At 38.2% G+C, this 15836-nt stretch overlaps 1 protein-coding gene across 1 annotated transcript; it reads right to left on the bottom strand.

The window, feature by feature from the left end:
- Positions 1-218: 218 nt before the first annotated feature.
- Positions 219-14934, bottom strand: LOC126412447 (60S ribosomal protein L27a). Its single transcript, XM_050082053.1, has 5 exons — positions 14844-14934; positions 14446-14509; positions 8515-8612; positions 1921-2073; positions 219-403 (listed from the first exon to the last, which is right to left on the bottom strand). The coding sequence occupies exons 1-5, from the start codon at positions 14844-14846 to the stop codon at positions 275-277; spliced, it is 447 nt and encodes a 148-aa protein (XP_049938010.1). The 5' UTR covers positions 14847-14934; the 3' UTR covers positions 219-274.
- Positions 14935-15836: the final 902 nt, after the last annotated feature.

Genomic DNA, 15836 nt, shown 5'->3' with positions numbered 1-15836 from the left:
CTATTAATCAATTGTTCAGTGTTTTATCTCAAGCCAAACAAACATGGTACTCATAATTATTGGAAAAACTGTTATGAGTATATTAATACCAATGACGTAAATACCACTGCAAAAGGGCTAATGTTAGATAGCAATTATTATAAAATTGGTTTCTGTTGAATTTATTCATCAGGAGACAGGAACATACAGAAAGTAAGCACTTTTTCAAAAAACACCAGTACGGGAGATGTTTGATATATTTATTAAGAAAAAACTTTCTTACACCACATCTGCATTACGCAGTAAGAACACAACAGCCACCGATTTCTTTTATTTTATCCTCAGCCTGTTTGGAGAAGAATTTCGCTTTCACGATCACAGGCTGTTTCGGTAGGCGACCCTTACCCAATACTTTGTAGTAACCCTGCAACACAGTAAGTACACCATGAGAGCTATAAATTTTCAGAAAAACTTGCTCATAAATTATAGAAACATGTAATACAAAAGACTGGACAATTCTATTTTATCCAACATTATTTTTGAAAGAAAATTCAGAAATAATTGTGCACATTCTGTATCTTTTAATCCTAAACTTCTGATATTACTCTTAATACTTTTAAGCAGTACTCGCATACTGATATGCACATAATTTACACACAAAATTTAATTAAAATGTCCAGTTAGCACCAATAATATTTTTGTGAAAAACCACAGACCACACATTGACACCAATTGCATCAGAACTATGAACAGTCCCTAGACAACAGCTAACACTTTAAAATTCATACTTAAACTTAAAAATGCCACAAATCTCGACAATCAACAATTGAGGTAATCTCAATCTTCAATCTACTTCAAGGCAAGAAACAATATTGACAACTAACACTAATTAATGTAAACTGCCACAGCTATTATTAAGATGACTTTAGCAACTGAAAAATCCCCAACAACAGATATACATTGTATAACTTGTAGGCTTCATTTCAATAAACATCCAGAACAATAAAGTTGTATAAATGTTCCAAATGTAGTGACTTTAGCATGCAATTCATTCAAAACACACTTACACAGTCAAAATCTGAACAACACTTTTTCATTCCACAATATCTTGTGTTATTCAATGCCATAATGCCATTGTGTCACCTGACTGATGGAAACTTGAGTAATCATTCTGAATGTCATGTCCCAAACCAATGTACAATGGCAACTTTCACATGAACTGTTCAGTGAATAAACACCTGAAATTATTATTTTTTTTTTTTTTTTGGATGAATCTCTTCATATTGATAGTAGATCAATCAAGTGGTTCTGCCTTCTCACGATACACCATTTGTGTTCTCTGCCAACATGGCAAACCTCCCACAATTTCTACATTTTTGCATCCAACCACCATTTTTTGCTTGCCTTATATTTCATGGAATCGTGAAGGTCACACAAGGGCTTTTTACTAAGAGCTATAACATGGAAGAGACCAAAAGTTTGAAAACTTGTGTAGGGAAACATCACCAAACACACAAAACATGAAATGCTGATGAGTTATATGAATGGAACTGTCAGCATCACAGAAATATGAATTAGCATTTTGAACAGGAAAGAAATATGCAAATGACCATGCACAATCAACAAATGTATTTTTCTGTATGAATACAGTCTGTGTAAATGTTTTTATGTAATAAACTGTTTACACCAGTTATTATTCCAGCTCCATGCATAAATTACACTGTCAAGGGAAGACATTGTGCATTTTGATGTGCTGAATACATGCAATGACCTTCAGAAAGCTTACAAGTTTGACACAGCCCCTCATGTAGCATTTCTCAGTATTTGAGTGGAGTGTGGTGTCATGTTGCATACTAATCCTTCTGTTTACAAATGCTATACAGACAAAGAAATGGGAACTTACACCAACTATACCAATAATTATTTAAATTTTCTACTTACAGCTTTCACAACATCAATTACTGGTGCTTTCCCCTCAGTATTGTTCTTATACTTTTGCCTTGTCTGTTCCGTGACAAGGGTCCATAATTTGTCAAGGTTGATTGTGGGACACCACTTCGTATTGCGTCTCAAGTGATAGTTGCGCATACCAAGCTGAAAGAAAATGAGCACTAAAACCACACACTACAACCACAAATCACATAATATACAGCATAATTTGAAAATTACAGTACTATTCCAATGTTATAAGAATGTTGAGTGCAACTATTTTAACAAACTGATGTGAAAACATTAAAACAATTACCAGTTATTAAGCGGAAATTACAAAACAATTTTAATAATATCAGTTGCAGACAGATGTATTACAGCTCTGTCTACAGTTCAAGGACATGGTACATCCCATCACAACAAAGTGAATGGTGCTTTGCATATAACAATCTGTTGCCCCCAAGATTTCCCAAGTGAAATTCCCGGATATTTCCCTGCTTTCCAGAAAAGTTTTAGCATTTTTTTCCATACGAATTTTGAGATCTCAAGGGTAAGTTAAGATGTAAGATGAGAATCTGCCTTTGCAGCTACAGTACAAAAAACAGTAATGCAAACGAGGAAATATCTAAAAACTTGCAAGCAGATTACATTTCCTGGTGCAAGCAAAACTATCAAGTACTAACATTAACATCTTTTGTAATGAACTGTTTTTAGATGAAGAAAGCAAGCCAAATGGTATGTGTGTTTCATTAAGACCACTGATATTTTATTTCAATAAAATGAAACATTTCATGACAAAGATACACCTTTCCTTGGAGTCACAAGACAGATTTAAAATACCTTCACTGATTTCAGAAATAACCTCAGAAAAAAGTAGGCCTCTTGAAAGAAGGTGTGTAACATGGGGAAGAATTGTGTAAACCAACACTGTAGATGACCAATAAAAAGTTGGTTCTACCATGTTTGTTATTGTGAGTTACTACCCACTGTGTTTTATCTACTTTTACAGGTATTGTGTGATTTTTCTTTCGAGAAATGTTAGTACACAGTGTACAAACCACCAGTGACAATTTTCTTCTTCTTATCGTCCATATTTTAACATTTAAACTACTTTTGAAGTGCCAAAATGTACTACAACAAATAAAATGTCTATAAAATGCTACACTATGCCATTCACTTGCAGTGAGAGAGTCACAATTCCTGAACTCCTTTGACCATGGTCTCTGGCCCACTGAGGAGCATCGCAGTCCTGGGTCCATGGATAAACCATGAAAATATGCTGCATTACGGAGCACACAAACAGACCCAACCTCCGGGCAGATCAGTGAGACTAGATATGATGGGCAGGCTCAGTACATTACAGATACTTCCATAAACAGCCTCTTGTTTTGGTTCATTGTGGAAATCCACTCGTTTGGCCAGCTACTCACGAGCCACAGACAACATGTTGATCAAATGAGACCACGGTGATCACTCAATGCAACAGATAACTTTTTCAAATACTCTGAGAATCAATAATAATGATAGGTAGCAACTCACTGTAAAGATGATTGCTGAGCCGCAGACAGGCACGTAGAATAGACAATCACACTCAAAACCAAATTTTCAGCCATAGCATGTCAGAAAATGAAAGCGCACACACATTCACTGACAACTCATGCACACATGACCGTCTCTGGATGCTGTGGCTATAGTCTCTCAGAATCAGACGGAAACAAACCACACCTCATGCCTCCCTCCCTCTCGTCAGCAGCTGTTAGGCTAGTGGCAAGAAGTTGTGGCTGCACTGACTGCAAACTGAGGGGAGTGGTAGGAAGGGGAGAAGCAATAGGATTGAGGGAGTAGGGAGGCGACACACGAACTCTGCTACACCCAGCCAGCAATGATGCGTGACATTTCAGTAAACAATCCGTTTCATCTAATGAGACAGATTTTCCAGCGTTTTGTTTTTCAAATTTCGCTGATGTGTTTAAAATTTTCTGATATTACCCGATTTCCAGAACCTGTGGCAACCCTGATAATGCTGTAGCAGTTATTCTAAATGATGAACCAATTTTCAAAAATTTGTATGTATTCAAACAAATCCAAAATGAACATTCTTTATACTAATGAAAAGAGGAACTTTCAAATTTCTGGTGGGCAGCAGCAGGAAGGTGGTGATGGTTTGTGAAGCGGGTGGTAAAGTTTGCGCAACAATAGAGTCGTCATTTCATTTCACTGTCAGCTGTGAGTGAGACGACTGTGGAGCGTAAGGTTTTCTGCATTCTTGAGTTCACAAAGAGTGAGTCACAAATTGCAGTGCAACGGGCATTTCATACCAAATTCAGTATTCAACCACCGATTCACAAAAGCATTAGCCTTTTGTATAAGCAATTGAAACAATGTGACCAAAGGAAAAAGCACAGGCCGACCACTTGTGTCAGAGGATGATGTCCGATGGATTCAAGAAAGTTTTGTGTACAGTCTCAGTAAGTCTACCAATAGAGCCAGTCAATAACTTTGAATACCCAAACCAGCTGTATGGAAAGTTCTGAGATGGCGTTTGCTGTACCAGCTCTACTGTTTTAACTTGTGTAGGCTCTCAACCCCAATGACAAAGATAAGCGTCTCACATTTTGTGGTTATGTGCTAGAAAAGATGAGTGACGCATTTCTACAGCATGCAATTTTTAGCGATGAAGTGACTTTCCACCTTTGTGGAAAAGTCAATACACAATGTTGGCATACGAGGTTTGGAAAATCCACATTCACCATTGCAACAAGACGGACTCACTGAAGATAAACTTATTCTGTGACGTATCCTGTACAAAGGTTTAGGGACCATTTTTCTTTGCGGAAAGAACTAACAGGAATCACATACCTGTACATGTTTGAAGAATGGCTGTTCCTCAAGTTATGGAAGATTCCCAGGACTTCACATTTTCCAACAGGATGGAGCTACACCCCATTGGTAACATGTTGTACAAGGCTTTTTGAACAACTCCCTTCCTCAGCAGTAGATCGGTCACGGGGGATTTGAGGACCCGGCTCTGCACTTCTGGCCACCAAGATTTCCTGATCTCTCACACTGACTATTTCTTATGTGGTTATGTGAAGGAAGCTGTTTACGTCCCGTCTCTACCAACCACTCTGAACGATCTGCAGAACCGAATCACTGCTGCCGGCACTCAGTAACAGCAGATACGCTTGCGCACGTCTGGGACATGTTTGGCTACTATGTTTATGTTTGCCATGCAGCCACATTGAACATTTATAATAATTACTTATTATAAACTAATTAATTGCAAATTATAAAACCGATATCAAACATTATGAAAAAACTTTGAAACTTCCTCTTTCCATTGGTATAAAGCTTGTTTATTTTGGATTTGTACTTTAATAAATATGAAGTTTTGAAAACTGCTTCATCGTTTAGAATAACCCTGTATCTCAGTGAATGTATATTATATTACTAAGCAGAGGTTAAGTAGTCTTGTGTTATTAGTCTCACTAGACTTTCTTTTTAAGTAAAATAAAGACTTTTCCTACTTGAGGGCATTATCTTTGACTGCATACTTAAATGTAATAACTTTACATTTCCTCGGGCCATAATTTCTATTACCATTATTTTTGTTTCACACTTTAAGAATTTTCATTAGAAAGAGTGGCAGCTACGTAATTATGTATATGCTGCCTTTCCTCACCTAACAAGTAGTTTTCTTATATAGATATTGTTTGCAAACATTCCCAGCCCAAGTTTTCATAGTAACTATACATTCTTAATTATTTCATTCAACATATTTAATTATTTTGCTGCTATAATTTGCTTCAAACTTTCATTTTCTATGACAAGAGCCTAATTCTATCTGATTTTCTGACAACCTTCTGGCCAAAAATACACTGCAAACCCAGCATCAGATACCAATAATACTGTTGTGCTAAAATGGACAATAAAACTGTTACTGATCCATGTGCCATCACTCAAAACGTTGCACTGTGAGAACATGCAACAGTTGTGGGATTCCCGAAGGCAGGATAACTGATGAGCGCCATCAGTTTATCCTCCACAATGAAATGTATTTCAGAAGCTCGTACTACATGTCATTGGCTCGATGCTCCGTAATGTCTACTGCATGATTTCATCCAGTAACAACCATTTCTTCCTCTTCATTTGTGTAAGCCCTCTTACTACTAATGTAACTACACAGACCCTATTATCCTATTTCTGTAAGTATATTTCAATGTCATTTGATTTCATAGCGAATTCTTATAAAAAGAAAATGGGCATTTGACATGAAGAGAATCTGATGTGATAGAAGCATTAGCTTGAAGCAAGGGATCTATTATGAAAAGCATAATGGAAACAGCTACGGAACAAAAGTAATTTTCAATTTGAATAAAGTGGTAAATACAACTATTAAACAAAATACAAAACTCAATGTGCAGCACTTTTTGAGTTACAGTATGTACTGAAATATGTCATGAAGTTTCAATAAAAACATATTAAGAAAATTTAAACCACTCACTTTCAGCCATTTTATATACAAAAAAAGAAAGATCCAAATGTATTTCCACTAACTATCCATGTGTAGGCCTATCTCACTAGGGGTAAGATAGATACCGCCTACAGGAAAATTAAAGAGACCTTTGGAGATAAGAGAACGACTTGTATGAATATCAAGAGCTCAGATGGAAACCCAGTTCTGAGCAAAGAAGGGAAAGCAGAAAGGTGGAAGGAGTATATAGAGGGTCTATACAAGGGCGATGTACTTGAGGACAATATTATGGAAATGGAAGAGGATGTAGATGAAGATGAAATGGGAGATATGATACTGCGTGAAGAGTTTGACAGAGCAATGAAAGACCTGAGTCGAAACAAGGCCCCCGGAGTAGACAATATTCCATTGGAACTACTGACGGCCGTGGGAGAGCCAGTCCTGACAAAACTCTACCATCTGGTGAGCAAGATGTATGAAACAGGCGAAATACCCTCAGACTTCAAGAAGAATATAATAATTCCAATCCCAAAGAAAGCAGGTGTTGACAGATGTGAAAATTACCGAACTATCAGCTTAATAAGTCACAGCTGCAAAATACTAACACGAATTCTTTACAGACGAATGGAAAAACTAGTAGAAGCCAACCTCGGGGAAGATCAGTTTGGATTCCGTAGAAACACTGGAACACGTGAGGCAATACTGACCTTACGACTTATCTTAGAAGAAAGATTAAGGAAAGGCAAACCTACGTTTCTAGCATTTGTAGACTTAGAGAAAGCTTTTGACAATGTTGACTGGAATACTCTTCTTTCAAATTCTAAAGGTGGCAGGGGTAAAATACAGGGAGCGAAAGGCTATTTACAATTTGTACAGAAACCAGATGGCAGTTATAAGAGTCGAGGGGCATGAAAGGGAAGCAGTGGTTGGGAAGGGAGTGAGACAGGGTTGTAGCCTCTCCCCGATGTTGTTCAATCTGTATATTGAGCAAGCAGTAAAGGAAACAAAAGAAAAATTCGGAGTAGGTATTAAAATTCATGGAGAAGAAATAAAAACTTTGAGGTTCGCTGATGATATTGTAATTCTGTCAGAGACAGCAAAGGACTTGGAAGAGCAGTTGAATGGAATGGACAGTGTCTTGAAAGGGGGATATAAGATGAACATCAACAAAAGCAAAACAAGGATAATGGAATGTAGTCTAATTAAGTCGGGTGATGCTGAGGGAATTAGATTACGAAATGAGAGACTTAAGGTAGTAAAGGAGTTTTGCTATTTGAGGAGCAAAATAACTGATGATGGTCGAAGTAGAGAGGATATAAAATGTAGGCTGGCAATGGCAAGGAAAGCGTTTCTGAAGAAGAGAAATTTGTTAACATCCAGTATTGATTTAAGTGTCAGGAAGTCATTTCTGAAAGTATTCGTATGGAGTGTAGCCATGTATGGAAGTGAAACATGGACGATAAATAGTTTGGATAAGAAGAGAATAGAAGCTTTCGAAATGTGGTGCTACAGAAGAATGCTAAAGATTAGATGGGTAGATCACATAACTAATGAGGAAGTATTGAATAGGATTGGGGAGAAGAGAAGTTTGTGGCAAAACTTGACCAGAAGAAGGGATCGGTTGGTAGGACATGTTCTGAGGCATCAAGGGATCACCAATTTAGTATTGGAGGGCAGCGTGGAGGGTAAAAATCGTAGAGGGAGACCAAGAGATGAATACACTAAGCAGATTCAGAAGGATGTAGGTTGCAGTAGGTACTGGGAGATGAAAAAGCTTGCACAGGATAGAGTAGCATGGAGAGCTGCATCAAACCAGTCTCAGGACTGAAGACCACAACAACAACAATCCATGTGTAACAAGGAAGCTGAAGTTCTGGAGAGGTAAAATATGGATGCAAACACTCAAGAAGTGTCAACAGTTATTAAAGTAAGGTTTAAACAAAATTTTTCAGCACACACTGGATTATTAAAGGAACATAGGCAAAATGCTGCATGCAAGCAAATGCTACAACCCTCGGAGTTCTAAACATCTGGTCAGAAGCGGAACCTCATCATTAAACTCAGTTCGCCGGTTGTTTAATCATCATTCCAGATCAATCGGAAATAAGCGTGTAGAAAGTCAGAAACCTCACCTTACCGAAGTAGCCAGGGTGATACTTGTCAAAATTGATGCGGTGGTGATGCATACCACCAGCATTACCTCTTCCACCAGGATGTTTCCTGTGCTTTCCTGTAAACAAGGATTAAAAATTATATCATCCACATATAACTATAGGTGATCAAACCCACAATACACAGAAAGAATATACGAGGGTTGGAACTAATATTTACAGCTCGTACAAAATAGACACGTGTTTCAAAGTTTTGCTAACCTTCGAAGTAGTCACCAGCGTTGTGTATAACCCCAATGCCAGTGATGTGAAAGTCTTAGGATACTCTTAGCAGCGCCAGTTGTGTTGACTGAACGGCACAGTCTATTGCCCAATGAATTTGTAGCAGTTCTGAATCGAATGCCGTGAAGTGTTTCCTTCAGTTTATAAATCGAGTTGAACTCAAGAGGGCTTAAGTCAGGGGAGTGCAGTAAGTGGTCTAGCACTTAGGAGCCCCAGCAGTCAAACAAATCAGTAACAGCTTGCACTGTATGAGCTTGAGCATTGTCCTGCAAAATGATGGTCAGGTCCTGCAGAAAGTGTCATCACTTCTGTCTCTATGCTGTTCATTTTTAGAACTCAACCTACGACCAGCATAGGGACAGAAGTGATGACACTTTTTGCAGCACCTGACCATCAGTTTGCAGGACATTGCTCAAGCACATACAGTGCAAGCTGTTACTGATTTGTTTTACTGTGAAAGTCAGAAACCTCACCTTACTATTTGCAGCACCTGACCATCAGTTTGCAGGACATTGCTCAAGCACATATAGTGCAAGCTGTTACTGATGGGGCTACTAAGTGCTATACCACCTACTGCACTCCCCTGACTTAAGCCCTCATGAGCAACTCTTATTTCTAAACTGAAGGAAACACTTCACGGCATTCGCTTCAGAACTGCTACAAATTCGTCACGCAATAGGCTGCGCCACTCGAACAGTCAACAACTGGCACTGCTAAGAGTATCCTACGACTTCCACATCACTGGCAACAGGGCTATACACAATGCTTGCGACTACTGTGAAGGTCAGTGAAACTTTGAAACACATATCTATTTTGTACGAGCTGTAAATAAATAGTTGCCACTATTGAAGTTCCAACCCTCGTAGTTTTCCAATTTTGAAAAATGTAACAAAGATCATTGCGCCACAAGAATGAACTTCATGCCTGAACAGTTAAAAGTATACTGAAATGATTACCACCAACTTTTACATTAAGTAAAGCATACTTCGGCAAGCAGATACGCTTTCATTTTTCTTCCAGCTTGCCCACCAAGTTATACAGCATAAAAAGTAAATTCAACAGTGACCAATAACATTTTGCCGTAAAAGTGTACATATGGAGTCAACACCTTTTGCACTACATGATGCAAATGGTAACTGTTTGTTTAGTTTACACTGGGAAGTGAAAATGAACCACTATCTGGTTGACAAGGCAGAACCAATGAGAAGGAGTGCTTCATAAATTTTTTGATGTCAGATGTAAGCAATTATGTTGTGGCACAATTGAACATACTGTGTAAATTGCTCTCACAAAACAACATTCCATAAAATTTGAACTGTACTCTGAGGTCCATGCCTAACAACTATCTCTGAAATCTTGACATTCTGAAAATATGCCACTAAGTTCTTGAAAGGATCACACATCACTGCGTCATTACAGCCAGTTTTCGTCCAGCCAGTAGTTGGCTCCTCCAACCCACAACCGAACTACCGTATTTACTCGAATCTAAGCCACACCTGAAAAATGAGACTAAATTCAAGGGGAGATAAACGTTTTAGACCACACCTCTAAACCGAAACAAAGTTGGTCCATTGTAATATATGAGAGAATTTATGTCGAATGAATGACGATACAGCTACAGTAGTTTGACTTGTGTGGTAAGCTTAGCATTTAAGCTTTACCGGGCAGTCATTGCTATGCGTCAGGCACTCTGTCCGTATTTAAACGGGTATGCTTCCTTTTTCACGTGCTTCGTCTGGTTAGAATTGATTGCTTGTTTTTGTTATAGGTGTTTTCGTCACTAAGCTCAAAATTCATTATTGTGCTGTGTTATGCATAGTTTGTCAGAGAGAGAGGAATCGTCTCATTAGCGAAACAATGGCAAGAGACTGCCATTTGTTGTTACTTACAGTGCTGCTTTCTTTGATAGTGATCAACAAGAACCAAATAATAGACTGCATATGATAGATGGTCTGAATAAAAGTTTTGCGAAAATTTTTCTCCGTTTGAAAATCTTTGCAGACGCCTCTTTAGTACATTACATTTTGCACAGAAATTAGAGTCATCTTAGATTTAAAAATCTAGTCAGTTGCCGTGCTTCATTTCTGACTATCACTATTAGGCATAAGAATAATACAAATATAAACATGACATGATATGTATATTCTTCCGCGTTTGCTGTTGTCTCACTCTAGTCACGTAGTTTATTAGACAGACAGGATTTAAATGAGATAGCAGCAAACAAAGGAATACACGGCAAAATGTTTACATTCGTACTATTCTTATGGTGAAGAGACTACTGCATGTGATTCACAATTCATGAAAGTTCCTATCAGATACCATCTCTTGTCACAGGTAGGAAAAAATTCAGAACGTAGAGTTGGCCATATTGACAAACATCCCAAACAGTCTTGCCAGTTGGATTTTCGTAGTACATTAAAAGGCTGCTACATTCGAAAATGAACAATATGGAATTTGTATTTACTTCGTTGGATAATGTATGAAAATGCAGTGGTTGAACAAAACTGAGTGGAGAAAAAAAAAGCTTGTCTTTCACTTTTTTTTTAATTTATTTACTGACGCAGAGGTTTTGGCGCCAGTATATCTTTGTGCCTGCAAAGCATGCCTGTATAGCGCTACATATATTCAACGGCAGGAGTTGGTTGTGGTGGCACCTATCAACATTTTCCAGAACTTCCGCTTACTTTGCACCCAATTCTAAGCCGCAGGCAGTTTTTAGGATCACAAAAACCGGAAAAAAGTGTGTCTTCGATTCAAGTAAATACGGTAACTTTTCAAGGCGGAATTTTAAAAACTCAAATTTGCAAACATGGGAAAAAAGAGGACAAACTCCCAACCCAAGTAAGATGATCCAAACTATAACATTTGAGGATGAAGAAATATTCCCAGAAATGTTATATTTCAAGAAACAGAAACCCAATATACATGAAAAACCAGTAGGGCTAACCCACCTTACCATCCACAACTACCACATCAGTAACCATCAATTTTGAGGACTTTAAGCCATAAACTACTGAAGTTGTATCTTCTGCTGAAATTAGAGGGTCACTGACTATACTATCACCAGATTGACTACACCTGACCGAATCATCAATATCATCAGTGCACTATAGTACACAGCGTTCTAACCACAGTATTTCAGTGAACATTAATGGAGCACAACAACAAAAACTTTACAAGACAGCAAAAGTCTTTTCAAATACTATCTATTTACCATGCGTCCCTCTTAAGGCATCTGACACTTTACTTCGGCAAATATTTAGTTTTTGCGGTATTTAACTGGTGTCAGCCCAAATACGACTCAGCACATCTCATGCAACGACCAGTGTCAACTGAAAGCACAGTGTTTCCCCATTACAAACAAAACGATTAAGGGAATTTTTATATGGCCATTCAAAAGAACAGTTCCAAATTAGTCTAGTGCAACATTTTTTAATTATAAAGTATGGACAGGAACAATAAAACACTAGGAATAACCAGTACTCCAGAAGTGACTTAGCAGAACTGCTATATGGCTGCAGCAACCAGCATGCATCAGGGCACTTCTGCTAATTGGTGGCTTAGGGCACTAAATAGTGAGATGATCAGCACTCACTTTGGTACTGTCACTGATGGAGTGCTTGTTATTTTTCATGTTTTACTGTCTCTGTTAATAGACACTGGTTACCATGGAAACTGTATAAAGCAATTTGGGGCCATTAAATCACATGTAATTTTCTTTATAGCGGGAAACCAAAATTTTCTAATGACACTGGTCGCCACATGAAAGATGTGACAAGCAGAATTTGTTTGGGCCGACTAACTACAAACTGTAATACTTAATTACAAGTGACTGCCAAATTACCACAGAAAATCAACCTGACCACTCTTGAGAACAACCTGTATATGACCTCATCAAAGAGACAAAATAAACCATAAGATCACATTCATGAAAACTATAACAAACTTAGCAGTTCTACCAGAAGCAATTTTAGCACTAGAGTACAAACAAGTAATCTATTGCTGTGAATACAGGAGATTACACAAGCCTCTGATTCCACCCATCTGTTTTGACCCACGAAGTCACCAATATGGTGGAAACAACCATTCTCAACGTCTCCAATATGGCACCTATGATGTCAATACATAAACACAACACAAAAACACACATAAAATCAACAAACACATCACCCACCAAAAATATAATCAAACTAAAGGGACCAGTTAGGGAAATTCGTCTTTATATGGGTGGCAACAAACTAAATATAAACACATACAGACACCGTAATCCATGATGAGATAAAAACAGCAAAAAATTCCCAAATTCCGTTACAATTACAATATCGACAGGAATCCGTCACTCCCCTTCACCAACATAGCTCAACCGCAATTGTCGGTACCACAAAATAAAAACCAACTACTCATAAAATTATAATCACACCACAACTATTGATACCATGAAACAAAGAACTAAAACAACAAAAATTTGCAATCTGGCACTTCCCTTGACCTAAATAGGTCAACAGCAGCTCACAATACCAAAACACACAGCTACGATGACACATTGGAATCTGGCACTTCCCTCAACCTATACAGGACAACAGCAGCTCACAATACCAAAACAAACACACACAGCAAAACCAAAACAAACCCCCAACTAATATAGTCAGCTGCTTACATACGCTGCATTTGGCTATCTCAGCCACAAGCCCAAAAAGTTGGAGAAACTTAACGACTGACAACATGACGTCCCCCATTTCAGCCCGCAGACGCACACTATTAAACTTAGAAGCCATATCCATGTCTAACAAAAGAAGCCACAAATAGAATTAAACGACTTACCGCCCGACAAACAGCAAAGGAATAACATCAAATGACACTGCAATAACAAACACAAAGGAAACTTAATTCTTAACTCAATGAAACTAATTTCCATACCTCTATAACACACAACCGATAAATGCACACTTCAAGCACAAACACCCAAATGAACCCAATCCACCACCAGAATACACCACCAACCGCAACAAGACATCTACAAACACACCTAAACTATACTCCGCACTGTCATGACACCACACACAACACCCTTACATCACAGGTCAAATCCGTTAACCAAATACAGTACGTTGTGACAGGTTTTCAGAGGTCCATGAAACTAGTAGAAACCCCAAAATACATTAAAGCATGACATACGGAACAAATATGAGGATCCACTGCCATAGCCGATGAATCTCAAAGACATGGTGGAAAATGAAAGGCAGTGATACACCTTTGTATCACAGTCTGGCACACTATTTATCCACTAACATAAGAACTAGGCAACACTAACAACAAAATCGAATAGTTAACATGTCCTACCAACATTCATCAAAAGTCTAAAATATACACGGCTAATTTTGGTGTGGGCAGGAAGGGAGGCAGTTAAAGCAATAAATAACACTGAAATCAAAGTTTCTCAGCTGCTTATGTGTCTGAAACACTAACAATGGAGGTGGTGATAATATTACTTCGCAAGCCATTGCAGCGTAACGTCCAGGCAACTTTACATACACCCTGTTGACATTGGATGTTTAAACCAATCCTGTGGTAATTACGACCCAACTAAAACGAACTATGAGACATCTGGCTACTCTACCATTGTTTAGAAAAATGCTAGCCAATTATCAAAAATGTGCGACAAGAAATTACCTATTCGCCCATGTCCGTGACTCACATGGCCTCTCAGCTTCCTCGTCTTCTTCTTGTGTGTAGACTAGAAAGAGAGGAAAAAAATATCAATCTTCTATGCACAAAGAAAAAATTAGCTACACGTACTATAATTTATCAGTTGCGAACACTCCACACAATTACATTCAGTCCGCCCGTTCGCTGAATTCATCATTTCTCAACATCTTGTGCAGGTGTAATGCACAATTCAATAAATCCATTATCACACTACTTAAATATATCCTTCAGGACCGAAATACAGTTCACATTATGGGGGTAAGTTTTAATATGCCTCTAAGAGCTATTCGTAACACTGCCTTTTATAAAGATTGATAATTAGTTTACAGATATCATAGCGGCTGAACATTTTCCAAACTTACCATGTTCACGTGTCTCTTGCAGGATGCAAAGGAACAACCCGATATTACACGTACCAAAGGTACTACTCTTGCTGTCAGAGATGTCACTGAAGCATTACTGAAGCAAGTCGAGATCGACTCACACTGGACCTCAACGGTTAGGTTAGGTTAGGTTAGGCAAGATGGATCACGGCCGAAAATCGACCGTGGATGGACTCACTGGGCACACTTGACGAGGTGATTAAAAGGCCTGAAGCAGGGTTCACACTCGCAACAAAAGTGTCGCCACAGCTAGTGGCATCTTGCAGTTACATTGCAGCCGGACAGACTCTATTCCCGGAATAGCGCGACTAATGCGCTGTACGAACCCGGAATAACGCTTAACCGGTGAATAAACTTGGGATACCTTAACCGGCAATTTTTGGCCAGTTGACGAACTTAACAAGAGAATAAGTTTTCAATATGGCAGGAATAGTGACAGATGTAGTTTCAGCAGCAATGACAAAATTATATCTGAACTATTCATAACAATGAGGAAGGAGAAAAAGATAAGACGACTCCAATTCCTAATTTATATTCAGATTTCGCTTATTATATGAAGCCTTACTTCACTTTTTCAATTTTGTACCCAAGAAACTGGACCATATGACGGACAGGTGAGACTATTTCTCTGTTTTCTGAAATAATAATGTTTATTTGTAGTAGTATGTATATGATTTCGATACTTCGCGAATTTGTGGTGTTATTTATGTAAGTAAGGCACATTAAAATGACGATTCGTGCCAAAATAGTCTTATTCAACGGGTGTGTCACAGTTCCTGCAGTAGGGGCAAGGACTGTTTCATTTCATTTAAGAGTGCCTTAATATACTTAACCAAATCAAAGAACCGCACCACTTATGGGCACTATTTGTGTTAACAGCTGTTTCAGTTTTGGACAAAAAACACTGATTTTTCATGTAGCAAAGCGTTTTGAGAAAACGGTAGTGACCAATTTCATTCAGCCACATTACTT

The sequence above is a fragment of the Schistocerca serialis genome, chromosome 7, assembly GCF_023864345.2.
Source record: "Schistocerca serialis cubense isolate TAMUIC-IGC-003099 chromosome 7, iqSchSeri2.2, whole genome shotgun sequence".
NCBI lineage: Eukaryota > Metazoa > Arthropoda > Insecta > Orthoptera > Acrididae > Schistocerca > Schistocerca serialis.
This window is presented reverse-complemented; position numbering and strand designations above follow the sequence as displayed.

Bases quoted from the DNA above. Each gene is read 5' to 3' on its own strand.
- LOC126412447 (XM_050082053.1), bottom strand. The intron at 8,613-14,445 runs GTAATTTCTTGT...CCTTGTTTACAG, and splicing joins TCACGGACATGGGCGAATAG to GAAAGCACAGGAAACATCCT. The intron at 2,074-8,514 runs GTGAGGTTTCTG...ATTTTCTTTCAG, and splicing joins ACCCTGGCTACTTCGGTAAG to CTTGGTATGCGCAACTATCA.